Source organism: Anabrus simplex, chromosome 5 (assembly GCF_040414725.1).
Source record: "Anabrus simplex isolate iqAnaSimp1 chromosome 5, ASM4041472v1, whole genome shotgun sequence".
NCBI lineage: Eukaryota > Metazoa > Arthropoda > Insecta > Orthoptera > Tettigoniidae > Anabrus > Anabrus simplex.
Genome location: NC_090269.1, coordinates 54,557,302 through 54,584,717, shown reverse-complemented (window position 1 = coordinate 54,584,717; position 27,416 = coordinate 54,557,302). Strand labels below are relative to the sequence as shown.

Below are 27,416 nucleotides of genomic sequence, written 5' to 3'. Positions count from 1 at the left end.
AATGAGGGTTCAGTTAACAAATGTGATGGTGTTGTATTAATGGTAAAAAATGGTTTGGAGCACGAAATGGAAATTATTGAGTACGATAACTTTAAATTTCTCAGAGTAGTAATTAACTATGACAACAAGAAAGTAGCTATTACAGGAGTATATCGGTCACATGAATATCACAAACAGCGGTTTCTCAGTGCGTTAGATCATTATATCCAAGACAGATGCCATGTTGAAACCGAACTGATAATAGGGGACACAAATATAGACCTTTTAAATGAACACGACTGTGACGAATATCTCAACATGGTACAAGAAAGAAATTTTCAGTCCTTAATAAACAATCCTACTAGAGTATCTGGTACAAGTAAATCCTGTATTGATCATGCTTTGATTAAAAGTAGGTTGAGAAATGACGACATTCTGTCTATCATCTCTCAAAGTAAAATTTCAGATCATTATCCTATAATAGTAAGTCTCAACATTCAAAATGCCTCGGTCCCTAATAATATACCAAATTTTCGACGTAACTGTTTTAAAATAGATCATTTTGAGCTTAAAAATCATTTAAGTAAAATAAATTGGGGAGACATCTTAAACAGCAGTGATTTAGATATCAAACTTGATAAATTCGTGAATACAATTAAAAGCTGCATGAGCCTGTCCACTGTTAAATTGAAATCAAAGGAAGTCAAAAGAACAGAATGGATTTCTTACGGTTTGGTAAAATCTATTCACACAAGAGACCGACTTTATCAACAATATTTAAAAAATAAGGATAACTTGGAAATTAAAGAACAGTACAGGAAATATAGGAACAAACTAAATGATCTAATTATGAAAACGAAAACTGAGTACTATAGGAATCTGATCAATCGCAATTCAAATAACCGGGGTAAGGTCTGGGGCATAGTCAATGAAATAACACAAAGGTCAGTTAGAAAAGAAGAGATCAAGGAAATCAGATATAAAGGTGAAATCTGGAAAGATGACATAAATATCTCTAATAAATTTAACAATTATTTCATTAACGAAACCACTGAGAAAGCAAAGCATCACAGACAGATTTCCGACTCCACATTAAATATCGCTCGCAACCCTCATACTTGCTTCCTTGCACCGGTAACAGAATACGATCTGAAGAGATGTTTGAATGAAGTACATGAAAACAAAGCTGTAGGAATAGACAATATTTCGGCTCGAATTATTAAAGAAAATATAGAGTCATTAAAGGAACCGTTGCTGAATATTATCAATGATTCCTTCACCTTAGGTTACTTTCCAAAACAGCTTAAAACAACAATAGTAAAACCTCTTCACAAGTCTGGAAATATTTATGACATTAGAAATTACAGACCCATTTCGATAACTACAACAATATCAAAAATATTCGAGAAATGCTTAAAGAACAATATTTACCAATTTTTAGAAAAACACCAAATACTTTCGCCCAGACAGTTTGGATTCATTAAAAATCTCGGAACGACTGATGCTATATCCGCCTTAACAAATAGAATATACGAAAATCTTAATTCTTCTCTGCTCTCCACAGGGATATTTCTCGACCTTGAAAAGGCATTCGATAGTGTGTCACACCGCTTGCTCCTCCAGAAATTGGAAAAATACGGCTTTAGGGGTAATGTGCTGGATTTGCTTGAGAGTTACTTGACAGATCGAGTACAGTATGTCAAAATTAATCAACATCTAAGCACACCAATGAGGATAATAAAGGGTGTCCCACAAGGCACAGTATTAGGTCCTTTATTGTTTATTCTATTTATTAATGATCTAGAGAAAACAATAGCAAATGCCGAACATACGCACGTCGTAACATATGCAGATGATACAGTCATTTATGTTGAGGGAGATAGCTGGAATCTCGTCAGACAGAGAGCAACTCGAGCACTGCTTAAAGTTAAAGCATGGTTAGATAATAATGAATTATTTCTAAACATTAAAAAGACAAAATTTATGAATTTTTCTGTAACAGATACACGAAACGATTTTAATGAATTAATTGTACACAACATCAACTGTAAATTTAATTGTAACTGCTACAAAATTTATAAAGTAAATAATGTTAAGTATTTGGGATTATTAATTGATTCGAACATGAAATGGAAAAGTCACATTACCGATTTAAGAAAGAAAATCAGAAGAACTGTTTATATATTTCATAATTTAAAATACATATCCAGTATAAAATTGTTAAGAGAGGTTTATTACGCTTTAGTTCCGTCTATTCTTAGCTACGGAATTTTGGCATGGGAAGGAGCCTACAAAAATGTAATCAATAACATACAGGTTGTTCAAAACCTTATATTACGAATAATGTACCAGAAAGGAAGATTATACCCAAGTAGTCAGTTATATGCTGAAGCAAATATATTTAATGTAAAACAGCTCTATGCCCTTGAAATATACAAATATATTAACAAAAACAAAAATATAATTGAGAACATTAAACATGAATATTCAACACGCAGTAAGATGAACCACCGTTGTATGTTATACAAACCCAAACTTAGCATAACAAAGCGCAATTTCTTGTACTTCATTCCAAAATTCTTTAATGTCCTTCCCGGTTCTTTACAAACTACTTTATTAGGTCAGAAAATGAGTCTGAAGTGTCTTAAATCCTTTGTCAGGGATAATAAAACTGTTATGGAAGAAATAACTAAATGAGAATATCACGTCACCATATCCAATTTCTATTCAATGCTCCACCATGTGCTGTTGATCATATCCGTCATTCACTCATACCCATACTCGTATTTTAGGCATCATTTAAAATATATTTCTCACTATGTAATTAATATTCTAAATTACCACACACAAGGTTTCATCTTACGTGGTATATTACTGATATCTACTCGACTCTGATGAGGTTGGTGTGATTTTGTATTATAATAATAATAATAATAATAATAATAATAATAATAATAATAATAATAATAATAATAATAATAATAATAATAATAATAATAATAATAATAATAATAATAATAATAATAATAATAATAATAATAATAATTTATTTAATGTGTGCAAGAGATAGTTAGTAGTTCAATTTATTTTAAGTATTAATATGTTGATAATATGTCCTACTACTTCTGTAATATATGTGGTTTAGTTATAAGATTAATATTTCTCAAGTAATAATGTTATTAGAAGAGTTATGTATATATAAAACAGAGTCCTGTAAATATGTAAACGACATGATGAATGAATAAATACTACTACTACTACTACTATCCACTTCATATCCGTATCGACTATAAGATCCAATTAATTGAAGGAACAAGACTCCACCTGATCGATACTTTCACTTTTATTTAGCCTTAGGCTATTTCAATAGACATTAAATTAAAAGTTCAGAACATGTTTCAAATGCGTTGCATTCATCAGCTGCTTACATTTGGCAAAAGTAAAATTAGCTAAAAACAGTCTCACAATTTTCTTAAAACCTTAAAAATAAGTGTTAGTAGTGCGTGTGTGAATGGATGTGGGGGAGGGGGGTAGAGGGGGGGGGGGATGCATTGAAGGCGATTGTTAGTTAAACTGTGACTTATTATTAAAAATCTTAATGTTAAAAACACTGATGGACTAAAATATAGTTCACTATAAGTCTTGTGAATTTTCCATAAGTTCGTTGATTACTGAAGAACTTGTATGCACTATGTGAAGTATTTCTGTTGAGCTATTAGTAAAAAGTTTCCTTAAGAAGGCATCCGGTGTTTTCACGTCTCTTATCTGCTGTTGAGTGGAGAGGTGTGGCTTGTTTCGAATATGAAGTTTGCTAATTTGTAGTTTGAATGAAAACAGTTGGATCATCTGTATCACGATTTGTAACCGGCAGGAAAAATGCGGCTATTAGTTGGAGTTTGAAAAACGTAACAGATAATAAGTCTTTGAGTGTAGGAAAGTATAAAAGTATGAACTTACCCTTGTCTTGCGTGTTAGTTTAACTTCCCGTACTACGGGAGTGGGTTTAATCCGGCTGCCTTCAACCTTGTATTGTAACTGTGTGCTGTAGTTCGTGAGTTAGCCTGGTTAGGAGGGAGGAGAAATGCGGACGCGTCGTCATTTGCTATATCGGGCGGGGAGGAGGTTTCTGCTTGTGACGTGTCGGCCTTGTGATTGCTTGAAGTGTTTGCTTCCTTCGTAATAACTCAATATATCTCGATATGCATTCAAATAAGGGGTTTCTCTGTTTCGCGTGCAATAGTATTCCTGATAAACAGCCCTACCCCATACTATGCCCTTCCCTTTCTAACACCCGTCAAGTGCACTTTATAATCTCCTATCTCTTCCTCGTTATCTCCCCTTACCCAAATATCACTTACTCCTAGCACATCCAGATGCATCGTCTTAGCTGACTCAGCCAGTTCTACTTTCTTTCTTCCATAAGCCCCATTAATATTGATAGCTCCCCATCAAATTCCATTTCGTTCACCAAGCTGTTTCCAAGGAGTCCCTCGCCTGTCAAATGGGAGTGGGACTCCGTTACTCCCATAGGTCCGAGGGTTGCTTAAAATGTTCTGAGCTCGGTAAATTCATGAAACAGGATGCTACCCTAATTACACATAGTCCAAGTGAGTAACTCCTTTAACGGGTTATGGACCACTGGTGGATTGTATAGTCCTAGCCGCCTGAGCACAAGGAGGGCCATGACTCAGAATATATCCGAGATACCCACTCCCATTCCATAGCAACTGGTATCCTGATTCTTAGGACCACTTACTAGGCCACTCAGCCATTGCCCATGGTTCACAAACTAGGACGTAACTACAGTAACCCACACAGACCCTCTCCCCAACTACCACTCTCTCTGTGTGAATAAAATTATTTATAGCCTAGATTATAGCGCCTCATTCTCCGACTTCATATTCCAATTATCATTAAATTCTCTACAGCCATTTCCTTGTGATGTGTGTATGTAGATATGTACATACAAACAGACGATGAAAAATTAAAAAGTTACCTTGTTACTGTGGACACCATCAATACAGAAATACCCGTTTTTTGTTTTTTTTTTGTTTTTTTTTTTAACATTCTGAGCAATGTACAGATATAACTCTTATTTCATATATATAGATATCTCACTGATAGGCAGCCAAATGTATTGGAGTAGTCTGCCGGAAGGCATTGAAAAATAGCAGTGTGATGTTGTCAGTACAGTCCCGAACGCTGAGTCATTTGTTTACACCATACGAGGCTTGCCTTCAATTCAGATAGGCTAAGGCTACGTGGGCTGTTTTAAACTAACATTTCTTACGGAAACGAACATAATGATTTATTCCATTCACCCTGGCTAAACCATATGTTGAGTACTGCAGTTATCTGGCCTGAAATGATGCAAGTTTTGGAATGTGCTGGCTACACAATTGTAGTGGCCTTCACTATAGAACATTGGTGTAGATCATCATGCATTTTTCAAGGAATGTTTTGAAAAGCCATGACACAATCAAAAGTGACTGTTTTATTATTGGTTGTTAGAAGATGTCACAAACAGAAAAGACAGAGAAGGTGGTGGATACATTCAATAATTCGTGATCGATCTGGCCACACATTCAAGCTATAGAAGCCCCTGTGTATAAAGGAAAGGGTGACAGACATAAAGCTACCTTTTTTGTTTTGCTAGTTGCTTTACGTCGCACCAACACAGATAGGTTTTATGGCGACGATGGGACAGGAAAGGGCTAGAAGTGGGAAGGAAGCGGGCATGGCCTTATTTTAAGGTACAGCGTCAGCATTTTCCTGGTATGAAAATGGGAAACCATGGAAAACCATCTTCCGGGTTGCCGACAGTGGGGTTCGAACCTACTATCTCCCGCATACTGGATACTGGCTGCACTTAAGCGACTGCAGCTATCAAGCTCGGTCCAGCAAGATGTAGCACAGATATCTTGGATTCAGGAGGTCAAAAGGATAGATCATGGGAGACTACTGCCAAAAATGAGTAAAATTGAACTAGACAAAAGAGTGACTGAATAGGTGGCTATATTTCTAGAAAACAGAACTAAAAGAAATAAAGTAGGTGAAGCTTTATCTGATCCTGTAATCATTACGAGGGAAATTTCTCAAGGCAGTATTATTTATGTTTTCTAATGGGCATATACAAACAATACGAGTAAGGAACTGCAATCAGAGATAAGGCTTTTTACAGATGATGTTATTCTGTATAGAGTAATAAATAAGTTATAAGATTGTGAGCAACTGCAAAAAGACTTCAACAATGTTGTGAGATGGACAGCAGGCAATGGTATGATGATAAACAGGGTTAAAAGTCAGGTTGTGAGTTTCACTAATAGGAAACGCCCTCTCAGTTTTAATTACTGCGTAGATGGGGTGAAAGTTCCTTATGTGGATCACTGTAAGTACCTAGGTCTTAATATAAGGAAAGATCTTCATTGGGGTAATCACATAAATATGACTGTAAATAAACAGTCACATGGTTATGAGGGTATTTAGGGGTTGTAGTAAGGATGTAAAGTAGAGGGCATATATGTCTCTGGTAAGTTTATTTACAGAGTATGGTTCCAGTGTATGGGACCCTCACCAGGATAACTTGATTTGAGAACTGGAAAGAATCTGAAGAAAAGTAGCTTGATTTTTCTGGGTGATTTTGTGACAAAATAGTAGCGCTACGAAAATGTTGCAAAGTTTGGGATGGGAAGACTTGGGAGAAAGGACTGACTACATTGGTATTATAAATTTACTCATTCGGGACAAACATTTCAGGGTCCCTATGGGAATCAATATCTATATCAGTTTAAAATAATACGAAAATTACTGAAATGATGAAAAATGGGAGATTTGGCACGTCTGCAGTACTGTCTCTCAAAAGGTGACTAAAGAACGCAACTTGTAATAACGTGAGCTACATGCATTCAGTCCTCAGACAAAGCTAGGATTGATTTCCTAAAGAGATTAAGAACATGGAATTTCAATTTAAAGATTGCAAGTTTCTTAGTAAAAAGCAGAAAATGATTATAGACACCACAAGAAATACAGTACCAACTAAATAATAGATAAGTAAAATTAAAAATCCACCTTTTCAATAGTAATAATAAACTAAATAAGGTATAAAATTTACTTGGAACTAGTTATGATGCTGGTGAGCGTCATCTTCAGCCAAAAATGAGAACAGCCAATCGTAAATATACTGTACATATCATCATTATATCAATGCACATATAACACTCTTAATATGGGACTTATGATGCCCCTAAAAGTATCTGAAAATAAAACTTCAAATAATCACAATTTCAAACTCTTGGAGTAACAATTAGAACGACACTTAACATAATTCTTTTCGCTCAAGTTAGAACTTTGAAAGTATTGAGTTCGACTTAGAACTGTAAGATTCTCAAACCAACTAAAACCTCCCAATGGTACAAGGTACAGTAGCAACTTTCTTTTAGAGAATTTATTACTTAGAATAAAATAAAATAATCTGAAGGATACAGGCACACTCTGCAGCATAATCTGTTACCTCTTCCCTCACGAAGCCATTTGAAGAAACTCTGTAAAGCACTTCAATGTCCCACTAGTGTAAATCCTCATTGTAGAGGTGCTATTTCAGATTATTTTGAAGATAAAATGGACAAGAATAAACAGTACGGGGTAGTTATATTCGATGAGGTTAAGCTAAGAAAAGAGATTTAATTTTATAGTTCTTCACTGAAAGTAGATGACTTGGTCGATTTCGATGAACTCACGTTAGATTGTCAAAGAAAATGGATGGCAAATCCGGCATTAGTTTTCATGTTTCTACCTCTTTTGCAAGCAGAAATGGCACTCCCCAAGAGATTTCCTTGCTAAAAATCGAATAAACATTATACTGCATCTAGAGGAGGCTGGGGCAAGAGTGGGAGGTTTCTGTATTTCTATACGGGAACTGAGATTATTAATTACAACTGTCTGACTATTATTCATAACTCTAAACAATAGGGTGATGTATTTTGGTACTTGCATATCAGCAAAACCTCCATTAAAACAGCTGACCCTGTAGTGTTGGTGCATTGCTCCACTAGCACTGCTCTGCGGGGGGGGAAGGGGTCACTTGAACTTGGCGAGTGATTTTACTAGGAATTCTATTCATCATGATTGCACAATAACTTCTGTAGCGGCTACAATATTTCGCACATGAGTGACATTCCACACTTAAACCAGCTTTCTCTAGAAACGGTGCTTAAACTTTTCAAGATCAAGATCATACCAATTGTGACATGTCCTAAATTTGATATGGGATCACCTCACCTTGAGAGACATGAAAAGAGGTTAAAAATGGTGAAGGCCACACGCTTAAAGAAGGTCCTAAGTCTATCAAAATACACAATGTCCCATCTAGTGTATGAGATGACAAGGAAGACGTTTCTTATTGAGGACCTCCGATGCCACATGGTCCTATTCTCTACTCCAGCCTATAACCAGCTACTCAAGGAGCTACAGCAAAAGAGAGCAGATGTACAGACGGAATTCTATGCCACAGAGGCCATCTTCTTGCAGATGGGCGGGAGCAAACTATAAAGTGCAATATCTGGTGACCCAAATGCCAGTGCACGGTTTCCAGCACCAATTATGTAGGAGGAAAACCTATCATGCACCTGCTGAGACTGTGTGTGTGACCGTTGCAGTCAACATTGTGAGAGATATCAAGTTCTAAAGTGCCCCAAAAAGAGGGACCTCCGTAACGAATTTATGCCTGGAGGAGTAATTTTAGTTGATAACCTAATAGAACTTGTATATGGCCATATGGCTGAATTAAAATTATTATACAAATACATTCTCTTTTACACGCAATCTGGCACGACTGGAATAGTGAATACAAAGAATGCATTAACACAATACCACCAACCTATGCGACAATAGACCACAGCTATAAACTGGATAAAATCGTCAAAGTTCGAGGAAATTATAATATACAATTTTGAGGATGTTAGGTCATGTAATACTTATTATATGCTGACAAGTTTCAAACCTGTAACAAGGAACGTCTTCAGAGCAGTAACAAAGAATTTAGTGGCAACTGTCACACCGTAGTAACTAAACACAAGATAGAGAGACTGTGTGAGAAATATAGTTCATTCCAGGACCTCTAGAGTCAAGGAGAAAGATAGTGAAGAGTTAACTATGGAGGGTAGCCATGATCCACTCAGTATATAGCTGTCCTTTTTGTTAAAATTATTCAGGTGTTTACCAATTTCTATTGCTTCACGAATTATTTTTAGGTATAAAATGTTTCTTTTAAAAAATGACAGAAATTGCATCAAAAATTATTTGATGGTCGCTGTGTATGGCATGTTCTGCCATTTACATTAAGAAATATGGGTAAGTGGTTCCAGCTATTCAATACTACAAAGTTGTGAAGTTATTAATACGTCACATATTTATTTGATCTCATTATTGGGACCGGTTTTGGCAACTATAGTTGGATACACTTACCCATATTTCTTAATGTAATCTTGATTCAATATGGAACAAAAATGACATTTTTGACATTAAATGTTCTGCCATAGCAGACTTCTCTCGCTGGCAAAGATGTAAGGGCCTGCAATGTTCCTTAACCCTTGTTTAAGCACAATTGAAATGTGTGTAGTGACAAGCCAATACAGTTGGGAATGAGATTAAATATATCTTCACAAAAACGAGTCTTCAAATGTTATGCAGCCTGTATAAACAACTATGGTTTTTCTTAGTACATTTTAATATAAATAACAGACTTATTTTTGAACCAATGCAGTAGATACTTAAGCAAACTTGTGCTTCCATGGCCTGCTCTCGGTAAGTTTTGCAACCATCGTCACCAGGTGGCACTTGTCTATGTCAGATTCCTTAACACAAGCTTCACTGAGGGATTGTCTTGCAGCTGGTCCAATCTTGACTTGTTTCACACAGTTATCTATGTTTTTGATGTCCATGCTGATGAGCCCGTATGCAGTATCACCACTTTCCAGAATGGCAGGTTTAATGAACTTCTTCATTGGCTCTCAGTTAAGATCTTCTATAGCAGAATACAGGAAAGGGAACAGTGGCTTTGGTGTTTGGAACTCTTTTCAGGAAGGCGACTGTCAAGAAGAAGTTTTTTTCCCTCTGGAAACAAAAGATGGTCTTGAAGAATCTCTGCTGACATCTTCACTGAAGTAGGTCTCTGGCTCCTGCACACTTATTGTTCTTGAAAAAGCTCTTTAGGTGAGGTACAATCTTGATAGTTCTAAAGGTTGCAATGTTTTGGAGCCAGTGACAATTGCAGAACTTCAAAGAAAAACCCTTGCACTCTGTTTCAGACATTTTCCTGTGATTTCCCTGTAAATTTCCCTATTTTTCCAGAAATTGACCACTCTTAAATGTAACCAAAACTCAAACAATACAGCTGAAAATGTCAATTTAATCAACAAAAACATAAATTAAAATACAAAAACATGAATGAAAATACATAATACCTCGTCAGTGTATTTGGAATGTTCATAAATGATTAGAATTCCATAAGGCTGGCTCTGCAGGTATAAAAACACCCAAACAGAATAATGGATACAGAAGACAGAAGACAGCGATAAAAGACTCACTGTAGGCCTGTGCCCCACCACATCTAGTCATAAACAGTGGTCTTAACATCAGACCTCAAAATGAAGGCACAAACTTACTTTACATAAACCTTGAGTGAGCTTTTGTGTACTAGAAGAAACTAAAATTTAAAATTTGCTTACCCAAAATCTGTACTGGAATAACAAATTTGGCTCACCTGGCATGGAGTTCCACTGCCCCATTCTCCGAGAACAAGTCTGTTCACACCAACAAGTGCAGACTCTATACATGTTTTATCAAATTCTTCTAACTGTTGTAGTTTGGATTTAATAGCATCAAAATCACGAGTAAATGGAGAAACTATCTCATAGAGTGAAGAAAATGCAATCTGAAATAATACATAATAGTAATAATAATGACATAGCACAAAATCTATAGACAAGATAAGAATTACATTATTGTCAGGTAATTGTTTCTATCAGAAGATAAAATATTCTTTTCACATCATCATGCTTTTCAGACTAATTTTCAGATTATTTACTACCCAGGAACTGAAAGGAAAACCCTATGAATAATCATCATCACCCTTTACAATAGATCACATTCTAAATACTATGTTCAATAGTATAATATGTGGTAGACTAAAAATAAGTAAACCCACTTGTATGTACATTCTCTTGTACTACTTCAGTAATAAATACTTTGTGGCATAAAATAACTTGAACTGACTACAGCATTTCCCAGAAGTGTGCTGAAACTCTCATAAACCATCAGATGGGTATCCATTAATCTGTCATACAACTTGAAAGGTCTTAAACAGAGGGCTGTATCTAATGTAAACTTATAAATCATGACAGCTGAGCAGATGTATACATAAGCCAAACATGAAACAAATTTTAAAATCCTTTTCAAGCTAATGGATGTAGAATAATTTGAAAACAACATCATAACTTCAAAAACATTCCAAACACAATACGGGATCAACTAAAATTGTTTTGTCTCAGTATTAGAACACTTTTTGAGCGATCCATTTTTCTTTTTCCTTTTGCCAGTCAATGTAATTATTGTAAATGAACATATGGGCCCTCCATATTTAAGATCCCTATTGTAAAGCCATGTCTGACATATCTATTAGCTAAGTATAATATTGCTCTTGGTCAATGGGTCGTCAGCCCAGAGGTATCTTGCCAAAGAACACAGCCACTACCTTCCAAAACTTGAAAATTCTGTTTTATGAAGTGGAAGAAATCTTGTTACAGATCTTAAGTGATTCCTTACAAATTGTACAGTTTATACCTGAGATCATAATCATTGGCTAACTATGATCTTTCTCCAGCAAAAATGTTTAATTAATAATTTCTGTGAGAGGTGCGTCATCAAGAAAGAACAGCAATCGTGTAAGTGTCTGTTCCCTTGTCACGTAATTTATTTACCCGTGTCTTCCTATACTTGCTAGGATGGATCTACGTTGACTGAGATAGTCCCGTAGGGTGACACCATATTAATAGTCCAGCGTCGCCGAGGCCATTTTGGCAAATTTGACGGGTTAGAGATCTGCTGCACCTGTGCTCGTGACATGTTTGAAATCTGGTGCGTCTGGTATGAGATTTCTTGTAATCTCTTTCTTGGTATTAGGTGCCTAGGTGGAAAATTATGTTCCTTGTTACTGTAAAAATGAATACTAGGAAGATTTTCTGCAAATGTTCATTTTGGTGTCTTTATGCTGAGCTGTTAATTTTGGTTAAATTCATAGTTGGTCTGCAGGTCAACAAGATTTTCATTTCTATTATTTTAAATTTGTCACTAGTGAAATTTTGAAGGTGTCACGATTTAACTACGCCACAATTAAGTATTTATTTATTTTCCACCTAGTCGATACAATGATTGCTTAAGGCAATTTTAAAGGTCAAAAGTGGTACATGTTTCGTATATTATCAACATCTTCAGCCACATAACACTGTTTAGATGAAAAATATATAAAATTGACAAAGTAATGCTTTAGAGGACACTTCGTCCTGTTCGTACTGTGTAAGCGGCGGCCCCGGCCGTCGCCGACAGGGGGAGTGTCGCGGTCCGCGCGTCTCTCACGACGCAGACGTTCGGCATTGGGTACCTACCTCCTCGCTGAGTGGAGGGTACCCGTCGCGGCTTCGGCCCGGCGGGTTGTGTCTTCTAAATTTATTTACACAGTTTGCAGGAGGATGGGATCCTGTCGACTGAGTAAGATTCTAAATTTGGGTAGTCATGCCGTTTCTGTCCTACCATTTTTGTAAATAACTGTATGTCTGTCTTCGGTGCCTTGGGAAGGCATTTGTGTGTACTGAGGTTAAGGTGCTGAGAGGCCATTCCTCTCCTGGGAGTACGGTATTGGCCCTACGAGTCTCAATGTCGTGTGATGTATTCAAGGGTAGTTGAGGTCGTGTACGGTCCTTTTTCTATGGTGGGTACTACTTGATGTGTCATCGCACGGGTGTTTTTGTGTGTGTGTGTGTGTGTGTGTGTGTACTGTGTTCTTGTGATGTCGTGTGATGGAGTCAGTGTTGAGGTCGTGTGTGCCTTTTACAATTGGTTGGTTATGCTGATTCAGAAGTCGTCGCACTGGTGTCTTGTGTGTTTTGGCAGGGGGGTGAGTGTCGCAGGACAGATGGGCTCGATAGTCTTGTGTGTCGTGTGGTTATCTGGTAATCTCTGGTATGAAGGTTGTACTTGTGTCTTTTTATTGCTTATATCAGTGAGTTGGATTTCTGTATGTACACTCTTGCACTGCTCTCCTTTTTTTTTTTTTTTTTTTTTTTTTTTTTTCATTTTGGAGTTTCTGTTGGTAAATGTAATGTGATTTCAATTTAGTTTTCCTGGCTTAGTTCCATTTGAAATTTGACTGGTGTGACACGTAATACGTAATGTGAGTTATCTGTGTTAAATTTTTTATGAGTATCTACATGATATGGTAAATGAATAGTGACTTACTAACCTCAAATCATTGGATATGGTTGCAAGCTAACATAATAAGTACTTATTTCCCTGTTTTGAGTTCCCTTGCAACAGTCTAAATTTTTCCTTTTATTTGTTTGGTTCTTTTCTTAATGTTGGGTGATTAAGAATGCACATGGTAACTTAATTTAGTAGTTATAACGGATTTATTTAGTTATAAGCAAATTTTCATTTGAATAAATGGCTGGCTGGCAATCTCCTGGATCTTATAGTTTAATTAAGTATATTAGTTGTAATTAGAATGGTCGTTTGTGACCGTACTAGGTATACTTTAATGTTATGCATTTTTGGGGTAAGATTACAATTTTATTATTGTGCATAGTTAGGGATTTTGTAAAGTTTTGGTACTAGGGTAAACTCAGGCAGATTTTTCTTTAGTATTTGAAAACTTTCCTAAATTCTGAAATACCACTTGCCAGTGGGACTGGAGTATCCCAGATATATGGGAGGCGACCTCCCTAAGAAGTCTTGTTATTGTTACTAAAAACATAAAAACCCACCCTTGAAACTCAACTTTTAAGTCTTCAATAGTTCAGGCCAGTGGCCTTATTTCTTCAGTTCGACATTTCTGCTGTGTCTGCTTATGTTCCAGTGACCGCAAAACCATGGCCCCTGTTCAACGTATGGTGTCTGTTTGGAGCCTGCAATGTACCTAGTGGCTACTAATATCCGATGGTGGAATGGGAAGGTGTTTCTGATGGCGGCAGTAGGCAGTGCTGCGCCAGCAACCTTTGCCTATTATGGGCCAGTTCACTAAGCTGGTGGGCTGTGCTGAGGCTGCAAGAGAGCAAAGGTGGGACTGCAATATGGATGGAGATCGTTGGCATCGGCGACTTCGTTTGACAGCGATACCAATGCTCTACTTGTGATTGTTTTCACCTGTATAGACGTTCCTGAAGAGAACGAAAGTAAATATGATGTAAAGTGTTGGATGTAGTGTGGTCACAACCCCCTCAGTAAAGTTTAAGTGTTGTTTTTTTTCTCGAGCATAGCTCGAGTTGAGTTTGAAGAAGGGGAAGATGTGACCGGTGTGTCATCAAGAACTGCATTTTTGTCATCAAGAAAGGACAGCAGGATTTCATTTTTGTTTGTAATATTTTGTATTGTGAGAAATGAAGAAATAAGATCTCTGGACTCTGCTGGAATTATTTTTTATGTAACTGGAAGAAAATATTAATTTAACTATGTTTGTAATTTTTAAAAAGAAAGAATGTAATTTAGGGAAACCTCAAGAATGGAACTTATGAACTTTATTGTTAACACTGCAAGAGTGATTAAGTGATCTGTATATCAAGATGTAATTTTGTAACATTTGAAAAACGTAAAGTACTTTAATTTTGAGACATCCTATACCGCACGTGCGGTTAGCGCTGTTGAAATAGGTGTCGCAATAGGAATATTTGAGAAATTGATAACTATCTTAATATGACCATATATGGTAATCCAATGCGATTGGCTTAAATAACGGATTTTCCTATTGGCGAAAAGAATGGGAATCTAGTGGAATTTGATCTTATTGGTTGGTTGTGATCGGGCCATTTCCGGCCTTCTGCCGGCTTGGCGTGCGGGCTAGGATTCGGCTGCGTCTATTCCATCTGACCGTCCCCGAGTGCGGATGCGCTTGAGGGTTTCTCCTCTGGGAACCTTCCTCCTTATTGGTAAGTGCCATTTCTATTGCCATTTCAAAGTTTCTGATTTTGTTTGATTTAATTTAATTCCTTTTGCGTTTTGATATGTTCTTGCTTAATGTAATTTTCTAAGTAAATTCAACTTGTCTGAGTTTGCCCTAGATTCCTGTTCTCCATAATTTCAATTCTTTCACCTACATTTGTTTAAACTATACATTGTAATGCAGCATCACCTTTCTATATTAAACAGAGTTTTTCACTAAGTTACTTAAGTATGTCTTTATTTCGGTTTCGTGGAACTGTACTTTGTTAAAGTCTTTTAAACATCATTGGTTTGTGAGTTAAGTATCAGTTGTGATATCTTTTAACTTGTTTCTTGTAAATTTTCATTTGTTATTTTCAATATACTTAGTCAAGGGTGGATGATCGTAAACCTTTTCTCCCCCATAATGTCATACCTTCCCATGCACCTCAATAGGGATCCTGCACCTTCCACAATTCCTTCTTTAGTTGTCATTATTAAGCCTGTAAGTTTTCCTTTGCATCTGGTTTGATTTTGCGTATTTATTTTCCATCGTATTTCCATGTGTTGATGTGTAACCACCGTTACTGTGTCATTTTACGATTTCCCTTTTCATATTAAGTGTCAGTTTTATTATTATTATTATTATCAGTATGTGTAGGCATAATTATCTCGAGCGTGGCTACAATTTCACCATTCATTCATTCATTTGATACAACTATCTGTGGGCCATGTTTACAAAATATACCTGCCCTTCTGTCATTATACACTACTAACTTTTTTATTATATGTATTCCAGACCTTTATGGTCACCCTCAGTGGAGGATGGATGACTTATTTCTGATAAATCTTACTACTACTATTAAGGAATTACTGAAAGTCAAGATATACAGGGTGAGCCAGCCGAGGTATCGGGTATTTTAAGTGAAACTACACTGTTTTCTACACTCAGACTTAAAGTTACGGATACCAAAAATTCAGCGGTGAGATTATTCTGAAAAGTACTTCTCCAGACAATCTGAAAAAAAAAAAAACAACTGCTGACCAACTTCTAGGGGCTTTACAAAAGGGATCATAAATATGGAGGAACCATGCTCACAGTAATAAGTGAAGACTTCAACAGTAGCTACAGTAGAGAAGTGGATTTTGATACTGTTTAGATAACAGAAGAAACAGCCTATCAATCAATCAATACTGATCTGCATTTAGGGCAGTCGCCCAGGTGGCAGATTCCCTATCTGTTGCTTTCCTAGCCCTTTCCGAAATGATTTCAAAGAAATTGGAAATTTATTGTACATCTCCCTTGGTAAGTTATTCCATGTGCTAGTGATGGCACAGCTGAACATTGATCGCTCAAGGCCTAGTACTCAGGATTAAATGTTCAATGTTTGGGGCGGTTATCAGTGTATCAGTGGCTAGGACAGGTTAAGCAGGTGCAGAGAGGAGAAAAGAAGCATACCAAGACTGTAATAAATGGAGGCACATCATTTTTAAACATCCTACCCAGCTTGCTGGAAGGAATTCATGATAATGATAATCAGTGTATCAATTGAATAGCATCTGTTCCCCATGTGAGGGGCAGCTGCACAAACCGTCCATCTCCAGGTTAAGGATGGCCTATATCTCTTCCTATAGTACGTTGGCAATAGGAAGGGCACCTGGCTGTAAAATTATGCTAAGTTGAATATTATGCAGAATATTCCTAGAGATGCTGGTATAAGGGCTAGGGCTGTAAATGAAATACTGAGGGTCACGCTTGTCCCCTTCAAAAAATGGGCAGAAACTTCTATATTATGAGCAGGTACAGTTAAAGAAGATAGCTCAAAAATGAGAGAGACCAAAGAATTACAAATAAGGAAGAAGCTGAGAACTGGTATAATTACAGGAAGGAGCCAGGAAATTGCATACATGATGGAAAGGAGAAAACTGTCAAAACTCTGTGTACAAGAAGCTAAGTGGAAAGGAGGTGAGGCAAGAAAGACTGGAGGAGGTAAGTTATTTCTATAGTGCTGTAGAGTCCAGAAAATGGACTTGGAATAATTCTAGACTACAACCTGAAGGAATATGTTGTTGAAGTAAACATAAAATCATATTGGATTAACAAAAAATGATATTGAGGGTGAGAGCATGTACTCGCCAACAGTGGGATGCGCAGCAAGGTAGAAAACACCATCTGGTTGTGAGTGAACTTATTGTTAATATTGGAGTGAAAGGGCAATCTTGCAATGTGTTACATTCCTTTTCAACTGAACTGCTGTGTTTCTAAACTTAAATTCTTAACAACGTGCAAATTACCATTACTAACCCGAAAGTGGTTTCTTTCATCATTGAAATTTAAGTGTGATTTAGTATATCCTTTAACTTTAATCTAGTATATCCTTCTATTGACTTTAATCTACGTTTGGTGTGTTTTGGACGAAAGGTTTGACTCTCCTTTGAGACCTGAGATTTAAAAAATGTTTAAATGTCTATCCTCCTAATGTGCTTCATAATCTGTTCCTACAGACTTTGTGTATGTACATTCGAAAGTAAGTTCAGGTCTCGATTCCTCGCATGGAATTGATTTGCACTTCAAGTGGATGGCAGGCAGTCCTCCCATCCTAACTGACTGTGCAGTTTAATCCTAACATCACAATTTGTAATAATTACGTACCTTTTAAATTCCATTATTTTGTTTTAAACTAGCTGATGTACCAGTGCTTTGGTATGGAATTCTACATTGTATATGGAATCTAGTGTACATGTTGTGAGCCAGATTGTATTAAATTGCATAGCTCTTAACGTTACCCTAGAAACGCGACAGGGAAGTCACCTGACATATTTTCTCATATGAAGATTGCGTTAGGGAATTTTCATTGTAATGGTAGACCTGCCTGCATACCATCAGTCACAATCAGGTTAGGGAGTTTTCATTATAAGGTAGGCACTCTCCACCTGCCTTTTTACATCCTCAGAAAGACTCTCTTAGCGGTATTCCCAACTGAAATGAACATGCATTACAATGACGTCAGTAGGAAAAGGGCGATTAAAGTGATGCTTTCATATGAAATAGTCGATCAAATGAAACACCACACATTTTCTCACTTTTAATGAACAGGACTACACTGCCAATCTAACAGTCCAAAGTTCCAGAGCTGGAATGACCAAGCCGCAGACAGCCGTGACTTGTTAACACTCTTCGTCTTTTTTTGGCAGAGAGAGGGTCGAATAATGGAGACTCCCAGGGCAAAAACTATGCCATTTTACTAATCTGTTTCCTAGGCGTACCTGATGAGTCGGAAAATATCAATTCACTACAATGGCGGTGGAAAAATCTATCTGACTTGGAGGCAAATTTTTCCTCTAAGCCAGAGGAGATAACCCCTCTTCACTGATAATCTGCAATAAAATGAATGTAAGATTTAATAAAAGTGAAGAGAAAGAAGCTTTTCTTAAGAAAAGGCTCTTTTCATGGTTGATTTTTTAGTTATTTAGTGAACTGTGGTGCTATAATTTGGAATAGACCTAAACTGTTATTCTAGAACAGGCCATACTACTACTACTAATGCTACTACTACTACTGCCTCTGCCTTAGGTATGCACACTACTCTTCAAAACAGCACGTCAGAGTAGGGATCGAATAACTGGAATACTATGAAGAACCAGTGTGTTACGTACCAGCTGTAACAGAAAATGTAGGAACCAGAGGAATGGCATGCTTAAAGAAGAAAGTTTTCTAACTCCCCAGCTATTTCCCGCCAATACTCAGTCAGGCTTTTATACTCGGTACGCAGCAGTAATCCCATCTATCGGAGTTGAGAGGCAGCATAAGAGACAAATAACATCACAACTAACAATGGTCAAGGTAATGTTATTGTTGATCACTGTTATGCGCTTTCAACATTGTACGCCTTCACATTTAGTTTTCTTCCGACTCTCATCATAGTCGGTATGGTAAAACTGAATAAAACATAAATGATCGGAAATTGTATTCTCTGTAACTTTTGTTATGTAGTACTTTTCGATAGGACCAATAACATAGGTATTTAAAAATTAAATTTTAGGTGCCTTCCACTAAACTACAATTTCATCCAGGGTGAATAAAATTGTTTATAGCTTAGACTGTAGTTTCTTATTCCCCGACTCTATATACCGATTTTAATTAAATTCTGTTAACGCATTTTCTCGTGGCTTGGCGTCGATATGACTTAGCAAACAAAAATACAATTTCATGAATACCGGTATCTGTGTTATCATAACCGGTATGGTAAAAATGTATAAGATATAAATGGTTGGAAATTTAATTCTATACAACTCTGGTTATGTAGTATTTATCGATACGACCCACTAATAATATAAATATTTGATAATTAAATTTTAGGCCTTCCCATAAACTAGCATTTCATTCAGCGTGAAGAAAATGATTTATAGCCTAGATTGCAGTGGCTCATTCTCCGACTTTGTATACCAGTTTTCAATGAGATAGGACTACTAATGATGTAAGTATTTAAGAATTAAATTTTAGGCCTTCCCCTAAACTACCATTTCACTCAGCGTGAATAAAATTATTTACAGCCTATATTGTAGTGACTTATTCGCCGACTTTGCATACCAACTTTTGTTAAGATAGGACCACTAATAACATAAATATTTGAAAACTAAATTTTAGGCCTTCCCCTAAACTACCATTTCTATCAGCATGAATAAAATTATTTATTGCTTAGATTGTAGTGACTTATTCCCCGAATTTGCATACTGATTTTCATTAATTTCTCTTTAGCCATTTTATAGTGATGCGTGTACATACACTGACTGACAGAGCAAATGCAACACCAAGAAGGAGTGGTTCGAAAGGGATGAAAGTTGGGGAAAAAACAGAGACGGCACGGACGAATAATTGATGTTTATTTCAAACCGATATGCAGGTTACACAATGCGCACGGCATCGACTCAGTAGGATGTAGGACCACCGCGAGCGGCGATGCACGCAGAAACACGTCGAGGTACAGAGTCAATAAGAGTACGGATGGTGTCCTGAGGGATGGTTCTCCATTCTCTGTCAACCATTTGCCACAGTTGGTCGTCCGTACGAGGCTGGGGCAGAGTTTGCAAATGGCGTCCAATGAGATCCCACACGTGTTCGATTGGTGAGAGATCCGGAGAGTACGCTGGCCACGGAAGCATCTGTACACCTCGTAGAGCCTGTTGGGAGATGCGAGCAGTGTGTGGGCGGGCATTATCCTGCTGAAACCGAGCATTGGGCAGCCCCTGAAGGTACGGGAGTGCCACCGGCCGCAGCACATGCTGCACGTAGCGGTGGGCATTTAACGTGCCTTGAATACGCACTAGAGGTGACGTGGAATCATACGCAATAGCGCCCCAAACCATGATGCCGCGTTGTCTAGCGGTAGGGCGCTCCACAGTTACTGCCGGATTTGACCTTTCTCCACGCCGACGCCACACTCGTCTGTGGTGACTATCACTGACAGAACAGAAGCGTGACTCATCAGAGAACACGACGTTCCGCCATTCCCTCATCCAAGTCGCTCTAGCCCGGCACCATGCCAGGCATGCACGTCTATGCTGTGGAGTCAATGGTAGTCTTCTGAGCGGACGCCGGGAGTGCAGGCCTCCTTCAACCAATCGACGGGAAATTGTTCTGGTCGATATTGGAACAGCCAGGGTGTCTTGCACATGCTGAAGAATGGTGGTTGACGTGGCGTGCGGGGCTGCCACCGCTTGGCGGCGGATGCGCCGATCCTCGCGTGCTGACGTCACTCGGGCTGCGCCTGGACCCCTCGCACGTGCCACATGTCCCTGCGCCAACCATCTTCGCCACAGGCGCTGCACCGTGGACACATCCCTATGGGTATCGGCTGCGATTTGACGAAGCGACCAAACTGCCCTTGTCAGCCCGATCACCATACCCCTCATAAAGTCGTCTGTCTGCTGGAAATGCCTCCGTTGACGGCGGCCTGGCATTCTTAGCTATACACGTGTCCTGTGGCACACGACAACACGTTCTACAATGACTGTCGGCTGAGAAATCACGGTACGAAGTGGGCCATTCGCCAACGCCGTGTCCCATTTATCGTTCGCTATGTGCGCAGCACAGCGGCGCATTTCACATCATGAGCATACCTCAGTGACGTCAGTCTACCCTGCAATTGGCATAAAGTTCTGACCACTCCTTCTTGGTGTTGCATTTGCTCTGTCAGTCAGTGTACATACATACAGACAGAAATTACGGAAAAGTAAGAAGTGCATTTCCTTGTTACTGCGGACATGACCGATACAGAAATACCATTCTATTCAAATTCTGAGCAATGTAAGACAAAACTCTTATGTTATATATATATGGTTTTGTAAGGCCTAGGGAAAACTGATAGTTTTCTGTTTAAGTAAGTCCTTCTAATTATGGACTGAGCCCTTAACCTTTCTTTAAGACAGAACTTTGCAGTTCAAAATATGCTGTTATTTACGTTGTTGAACTATCAGAGCCACGATGAATTAATCTTGTGATAATTCAAGTAGCTCTGTCATATGTTTTAAATCCTTGCATCAACGTCCGTAAATTTAGATTTTAAACTTCCCCACTCAATTCTGTTTGCAAAACCAAATTGTCAATTTACTAATTCGCTGATTAAAATTCTATACCTGAATTATTGTGATTTACCTTTGTGAAATGGAAGAGGAGCTTAGCTTAACATGAAACTATATCTTATTGCATTTTATAAGATCGGGTAATAAGGTGTCCCAAGATTCTAAGAAGTTTTTATTGTTCTTAGTCTGGTGAATTCTATCTTGCAATAACTATCAAGTTCGCTCAATATATTACTGAATGGAACCACAGACGTAATTTGTTAATTCTAAATCCTTCGTTATAATTTTTCCTTTAACCTACTTGTCTTGATCGCAACTCCTGGTTGGACACTTTCTGTATTATTTCCTTTTTTTCTTCTTTTACGCACCATTCTTGGAAAACTCGTATCTCCATGACTTCAATAGTGTTAGTGTAAAAAAAAAAAAAAAAAAAAAAAAAACTTTCACTGCAAAATCCTGATAATATGTTTGACCAATTACCATAGCTTTACCCATGATTTGTTGGGTTTATAAGATGTCTCGTTAAAGAAATCATAATCTCCCCACATCTCAACTTATCCAAGATGGTACATGATAGCAGAGCGGTACCTTACCATACAGCACAACACCCACTCCTTAAAACCTCCAATCAATCAATCAATCAATCAATCAATCAATCAATCAATCAATCAATCAATCAATCATATATTTGCACATAATCAAGCAATCATTAGATCAGGTACCCCAATTAAAAGATACTGATCCAAGAAATTCGGTAATATGGCTATCTTCAGTAAGGAAACTTTTAAAAACTGAACTAACTTCTCAACTTCTCTCTTTCTCAACTTCTTAGCTTATTGTACCATAAAACCTCAGTGTATTTAAGTATTTCTGGTTACAACACACACATTTCTTTCAAGATTGGATTCATTTTTGAAATGCACTTAATAATACCATATGAAGTGAGACACAACCTCAGCCATAAGTTCATTAGGCATCAACATCCTAATGAACCCAACTATGATTACTTAGACTCCATTATAACATATAGTGATGTAGGGTAGACCAGGCTAATTGTAAACAGGGGGAAAATGTAAACAAAAACAATGAGAAATTTAAGACTTTTGATAGAAAAACTTGGATTGTGGGAATATTAGGATGATCATGTTGACTAACATGCCAGAGCATTTTGGCAGCAAATGACAGCTATTGTTTGTTTAGGAACAGCCACTTTGAGAATGTCTGTAAAAGAATTTGAGAAACAAATTGCTTCATCTTATTTTTGTCTCGGTAAGTAAACATTTATCACACGTTTAAAAAGAAGTTTCTATGAGTTATGGTACTCTAGTGATCATATGTCTCTAAGTTTTAAAGATTTGCCATAACAGCACTTCACAGGTTATGGTTTGTTTACTTTTTGTTGATGGGGGCAATTGTAAACATGAAATCTGAGTAACTGTAAACATGTTTTACATTTTGTAATGGCTGCAGTGTTACCTTTTGTACTTTTCAGTAGTCAAAATGCCAAGGAACTATATTAGAAAGAAACCCCCACCCAGTTATACAGTGGAGGATTTGCAGAATGCTATCAGGGATGTCAATACAGAATGATTTTAATATATTCTTAATATTCTCACGAAACTGGAGTGTGTATCATAGAGACAAGATAGGAAAGGTAGGAGGGAGAGTATTCATTCTGGTGAAAGAAGAATATTTAAGCTATGAAAAAGTTAAAGATGACAAACATGATATTCTAGGTGTAAGGCTCATCCTAAAGATAATAGACAACTTCATGTTTTTGGATTGTACAGACCAAGAAAGGGTAGCGCTGATGCTGATTCAGAATTATTTGATAAAATAATCAGGTATGTGGGAAACATGGAAAGGAATGTGATTGTAGCGGGTGACCTCAAATTACCAAATGTCAATTGGGAAGGTAATGCGAACGACAGGAAGCATGACCAACAAATGACCAATAAGTTAATACGAGAAGGGCAGCTGATTCAGAAAGTGATGGAACCAACTAGAGGGAAGAATATTCTGGATGTGGTACTGGTAAAACAAGACGAGCTCTCTATACAGAGAGTGATCACGAAGCTGTTTATGTCATAGTTAAAAATTAATGTGACAGAAAGGAAAGTCTCAAAAGTAGAACTATTAGGCAGCAGCATGAAAATGAAAATGAAAACCTACAACCTGTTTTCCAGTCAGTGACCGGGTCAGGGATGTAAGGAATGAATCATATATAGGCTGTTATTACGATGGGGTCGCCACTCCCAAAGTGTTATATTAATGAATGATAGATGCTACGAAATGAGAATGGAGAATGTTGCTGGAATGAAAGATGACAGGAAAAACCGGAGTACCCGGAGAAAAACCTATCCCGCCTCCGCTTTGTCCAGTACAATAGGCAGCACCATATGGCTGATAAAAAAGGCATGAGGGAGTTTTTAAAAAATAGCTATGATCAGAGGAAAACGGTAAATAAAAATGTAAACCGACTCTGGAATGGGTTTAAAGATATTGTTGAGGAATGTGAAAACAGGTTTAAAGGTGGTAAAAGATCCACTATATTATAACAGAGAAGTAAAGAGACAGAGGAGGAGGTGTAGTTTGGAAAGAAGTAGAGTTAGAAATGGCTGTGGAGGTAAGGAGAAATTGAAGGAACTCACTAGAAAATTGAATCTAGCAAAGAAGTCAGCTAAGAATAACATGATACTAACCAAACTAATCCATGGCACCACAGCCCTGAAGGACCTTGGCCTACCAAGCAACCACTGCTCAGACTGAAGGTCTGCAGATTACGAGGTGTTGTGTGGTCAGCACAACGAATCCCCTCAGCCGTTATTCTTGGCTTTCTAGACCGGGGCCCCTATGTCACCATCAGTTAGCTCCTCAATTCTACTCACGTAGGCTGAATGGACCTCGAACCAGCCCTCAGATCCAGATAAAAATACCTGACCTGGCCGGGAACTGAACCTGGGGCCCCCGAGTCAGGCACGCTACCTCTACTCCACGGGGAAGGATAACATGATGGCAAGCATAAATGGCGGTCAAACAAATTTTAGTGAACCTCCTCTGCGAACCATGTGACCTTGCCGCAGTGGGGAGGCTTGCGTGTCCCAATGATGCAGATAGCCGAGCCGCAGGTGCAACCATATCGGATGGGTATCTGTTGAGAGACCAGACTAACGAATGGTTCATCGAAAGGGGGGTAGCAGCCTTTCGGTAGTTGCAAGGGCGGCAGTCTAGATGATTGACTGATACGGCCTTGTAATAATACTCAACATGGCTTAGCTGTATTGATACCGCTACACGGCTGAAAGCAACGGGAAACTACAGCCGTAACTAACTCCTGAGGACATGCAGCTCTCTCTGTATGAATGATGTACTGATGATGGCTTCCTCCCAGGTAAAATATTCCGGAGGTAAACTAGTCCCCCATTCGGATCTCCGGGTGGGGACTACAGGAGAGGGGGCGATCATCAGGAAGATGGATACTGACATTCTGCGAGTCGGAACGTGGAATGTTAGAAGTTTGAATCGTTGTGGTAGGTTAGAGAATCTGAAAAGGGAGATGGATAGGCTAAAGTTAGATGTAGTTGGCATAAGTGAAGTACGTTGGCAGGAAGAACAAGATTTTTGGTCAGGCACTACCGAATTATCAACACAAAATCAAACAGAGGAAATGCAGGAGTTGGTTTAATAATGAATAAGAAAATAGGGCAGCGGGTAAGCTACAACGACCAGCATAGTAAAAGAATTATTGTTGTCAAGACAGACACCAAACCAATGCCCACCACAATAGTGCAGGTCTATATGCCTACTAGTTCAGTGGATGATGAAGAAATCGAAAGAATATATGAGGAGATAAAAGATTTAATGCAATATGTAAAAGGTGACGAGAATCTAATTGTGATGGGAGACTGGAATGCAGTGGTAGGCCAAGGAAGAGAAGGTAGTAAAGTAGGAGAATTTGGATTGGGACAAAGGAACCCAAGAGGAAGTTGGGTGGTTGAATTCTGCACTGATCATAATTTAGTCCTTGCCAATACTTGGTTCAAACACCACAAACGACGGCTGTATACGTGGACGAGACCTGGAGACACTGGAAGGTATCAAATAGACTTCATTATGATTAGGCAGAGATTCAGAAACCAGGTGTTGGATCGCAAAACTTTCCCAGGAGCAGACGTGGACTCTGACCACAACTTGTTGGTCATGAAATGCCATCTGAAGTTGAAGAAATTGAAGAAAGGAAAGAATGCAAAAAGATGGGATCTAGACAAGTTGAAAGAAAAGAGTGTGAGGGATTGTTTCAAGGAACATGTTGCACAAGGACTAAATGAAAAGGCTGAAGGAAACACTATAGAGGAAGAGTGGAGAGTCATGAAAAATGAAGTCAGTAGGGCTACTGAAGAAATGTTAGGAAGGAAGAAAAGGTCAACTAAGAATCAGTGGATAACTCAGGAGATACTAGACCTGATTGATGAACGAAAATACAAGAATGCTAGAAATGAAGAGGGCAGAAAAGAATACAGGCGATTAAAGAATCAAGTGGATAGAAAGTGCAAGATAGCTAAGGAAGAATGGCTGAAGGAGAAGTGCAAGGATGTCGAAGGCTGTATGGTCCTGGGAAAGGTAGATGCTGCATACAGGAAAATCAAGGAAACCTTTGGAGAAAGGAAATCTAGGTGTATGAATATTAAGAGCTCAGATGGAAAACCACTTCTAGGGAAAGAAGACAAAGCAGAAAGATGGCAGGAGCATATCCAACAGTTGTATCAAGGTAAAGATGTAGATAATTTGGTTCTGGAACATGAAGAGGCTGTTGATGCTGATGAAATGGGAGACCCAATTTTGAGGTCAGAGTTTGACAGAGCTGTGAGTGACCTAAATAGGAACAAGGCACCTGGAATTGATGACATTCCCTCTGAATTACTGACTGCCTTAGGAGAAACCAGCATGGCAAGGTTATTTCATTTAGTGTGCAAGATGTATGAGACAGGAGAAGTCCCATCCGATTTTCAGAAGAATGTTGTTATATCTATTCCCAAGAAAGCCGGTGCTGACAGGTGTGAAAACTACCGCACCATTAGTTTAGTATCTCATGCCTGCAAAATTTTAACACGTATTATTTACAGAAGAACGGAAAAACAAGTTGAAGCTGAGTTGGAAGATCAATTTGGCTTCAGAAGAAATGTAGGAACACGTGAAGCAATCCTGACTTTACGTCTGATCTTAGAGGATCGAATCAAGAAGGACAAGCCCACGTACATGGCATTCGTAGATCTAGAAAAGGCATTCGATAATGTTGATTGGACCAAGCTATTTATGATTCTGAAGACGATGGGGATCAGATATCGAGAACGAAGAATTATCTACAATCTGTATAAAAATCAGTCTGCAGTGATAGAATCGAGGGCTTTGAAAAAGAAGCAGCAATCCAGAAACGAGTGAGGCAAGGCTGCAGTTTGTCCCCTCTCCTTTTCAATGTTTACATAGAACAGGCAGTAAGGGAAATCAAAGAGAAATTTGGAAAGGGAATCACAGTCCAAGGAGAAGAAATCAAAACCTTGAGATTTGCCGATGATATTGTTATTTTATCTGAGACTGCAGAAGATCTCGAGAAGTTGCTGAATGGTATGGATGAAGTCTTGGGTAAGGAGTACAAGATGAAAATAAATAAGTCC

The 27,416-nt window shown here is 38.1% G+C and overlaps 1 protein-coding gene across 7 annotated transcripts in view; it reads right to left on the bottom strand.

Annotated features, from left to right (window-relative positions):
• Positions 1 to 27,416, bottom strand: part of IntS14 (integrator complex subunit 14) — a 102,616-nt gene that overhangs the window by 53,479 nt on the left and 21,721 nt on the right. For all 7 annotated transcript variants that reach the window (XM_067146889.2, XM_067146888.2, XM_067146893.2 and 4 more), the window contains one exon: positions 10,739 to 10,909. In XM_067146889.2, coding sequence (XP_067002990.1) covers positions 10,739 to 10,909 — 171 coding nt within the window. The remainder of the gene's footprint in view (positions 1 to 10,738; positions 10,910 to 27,416) is intronic.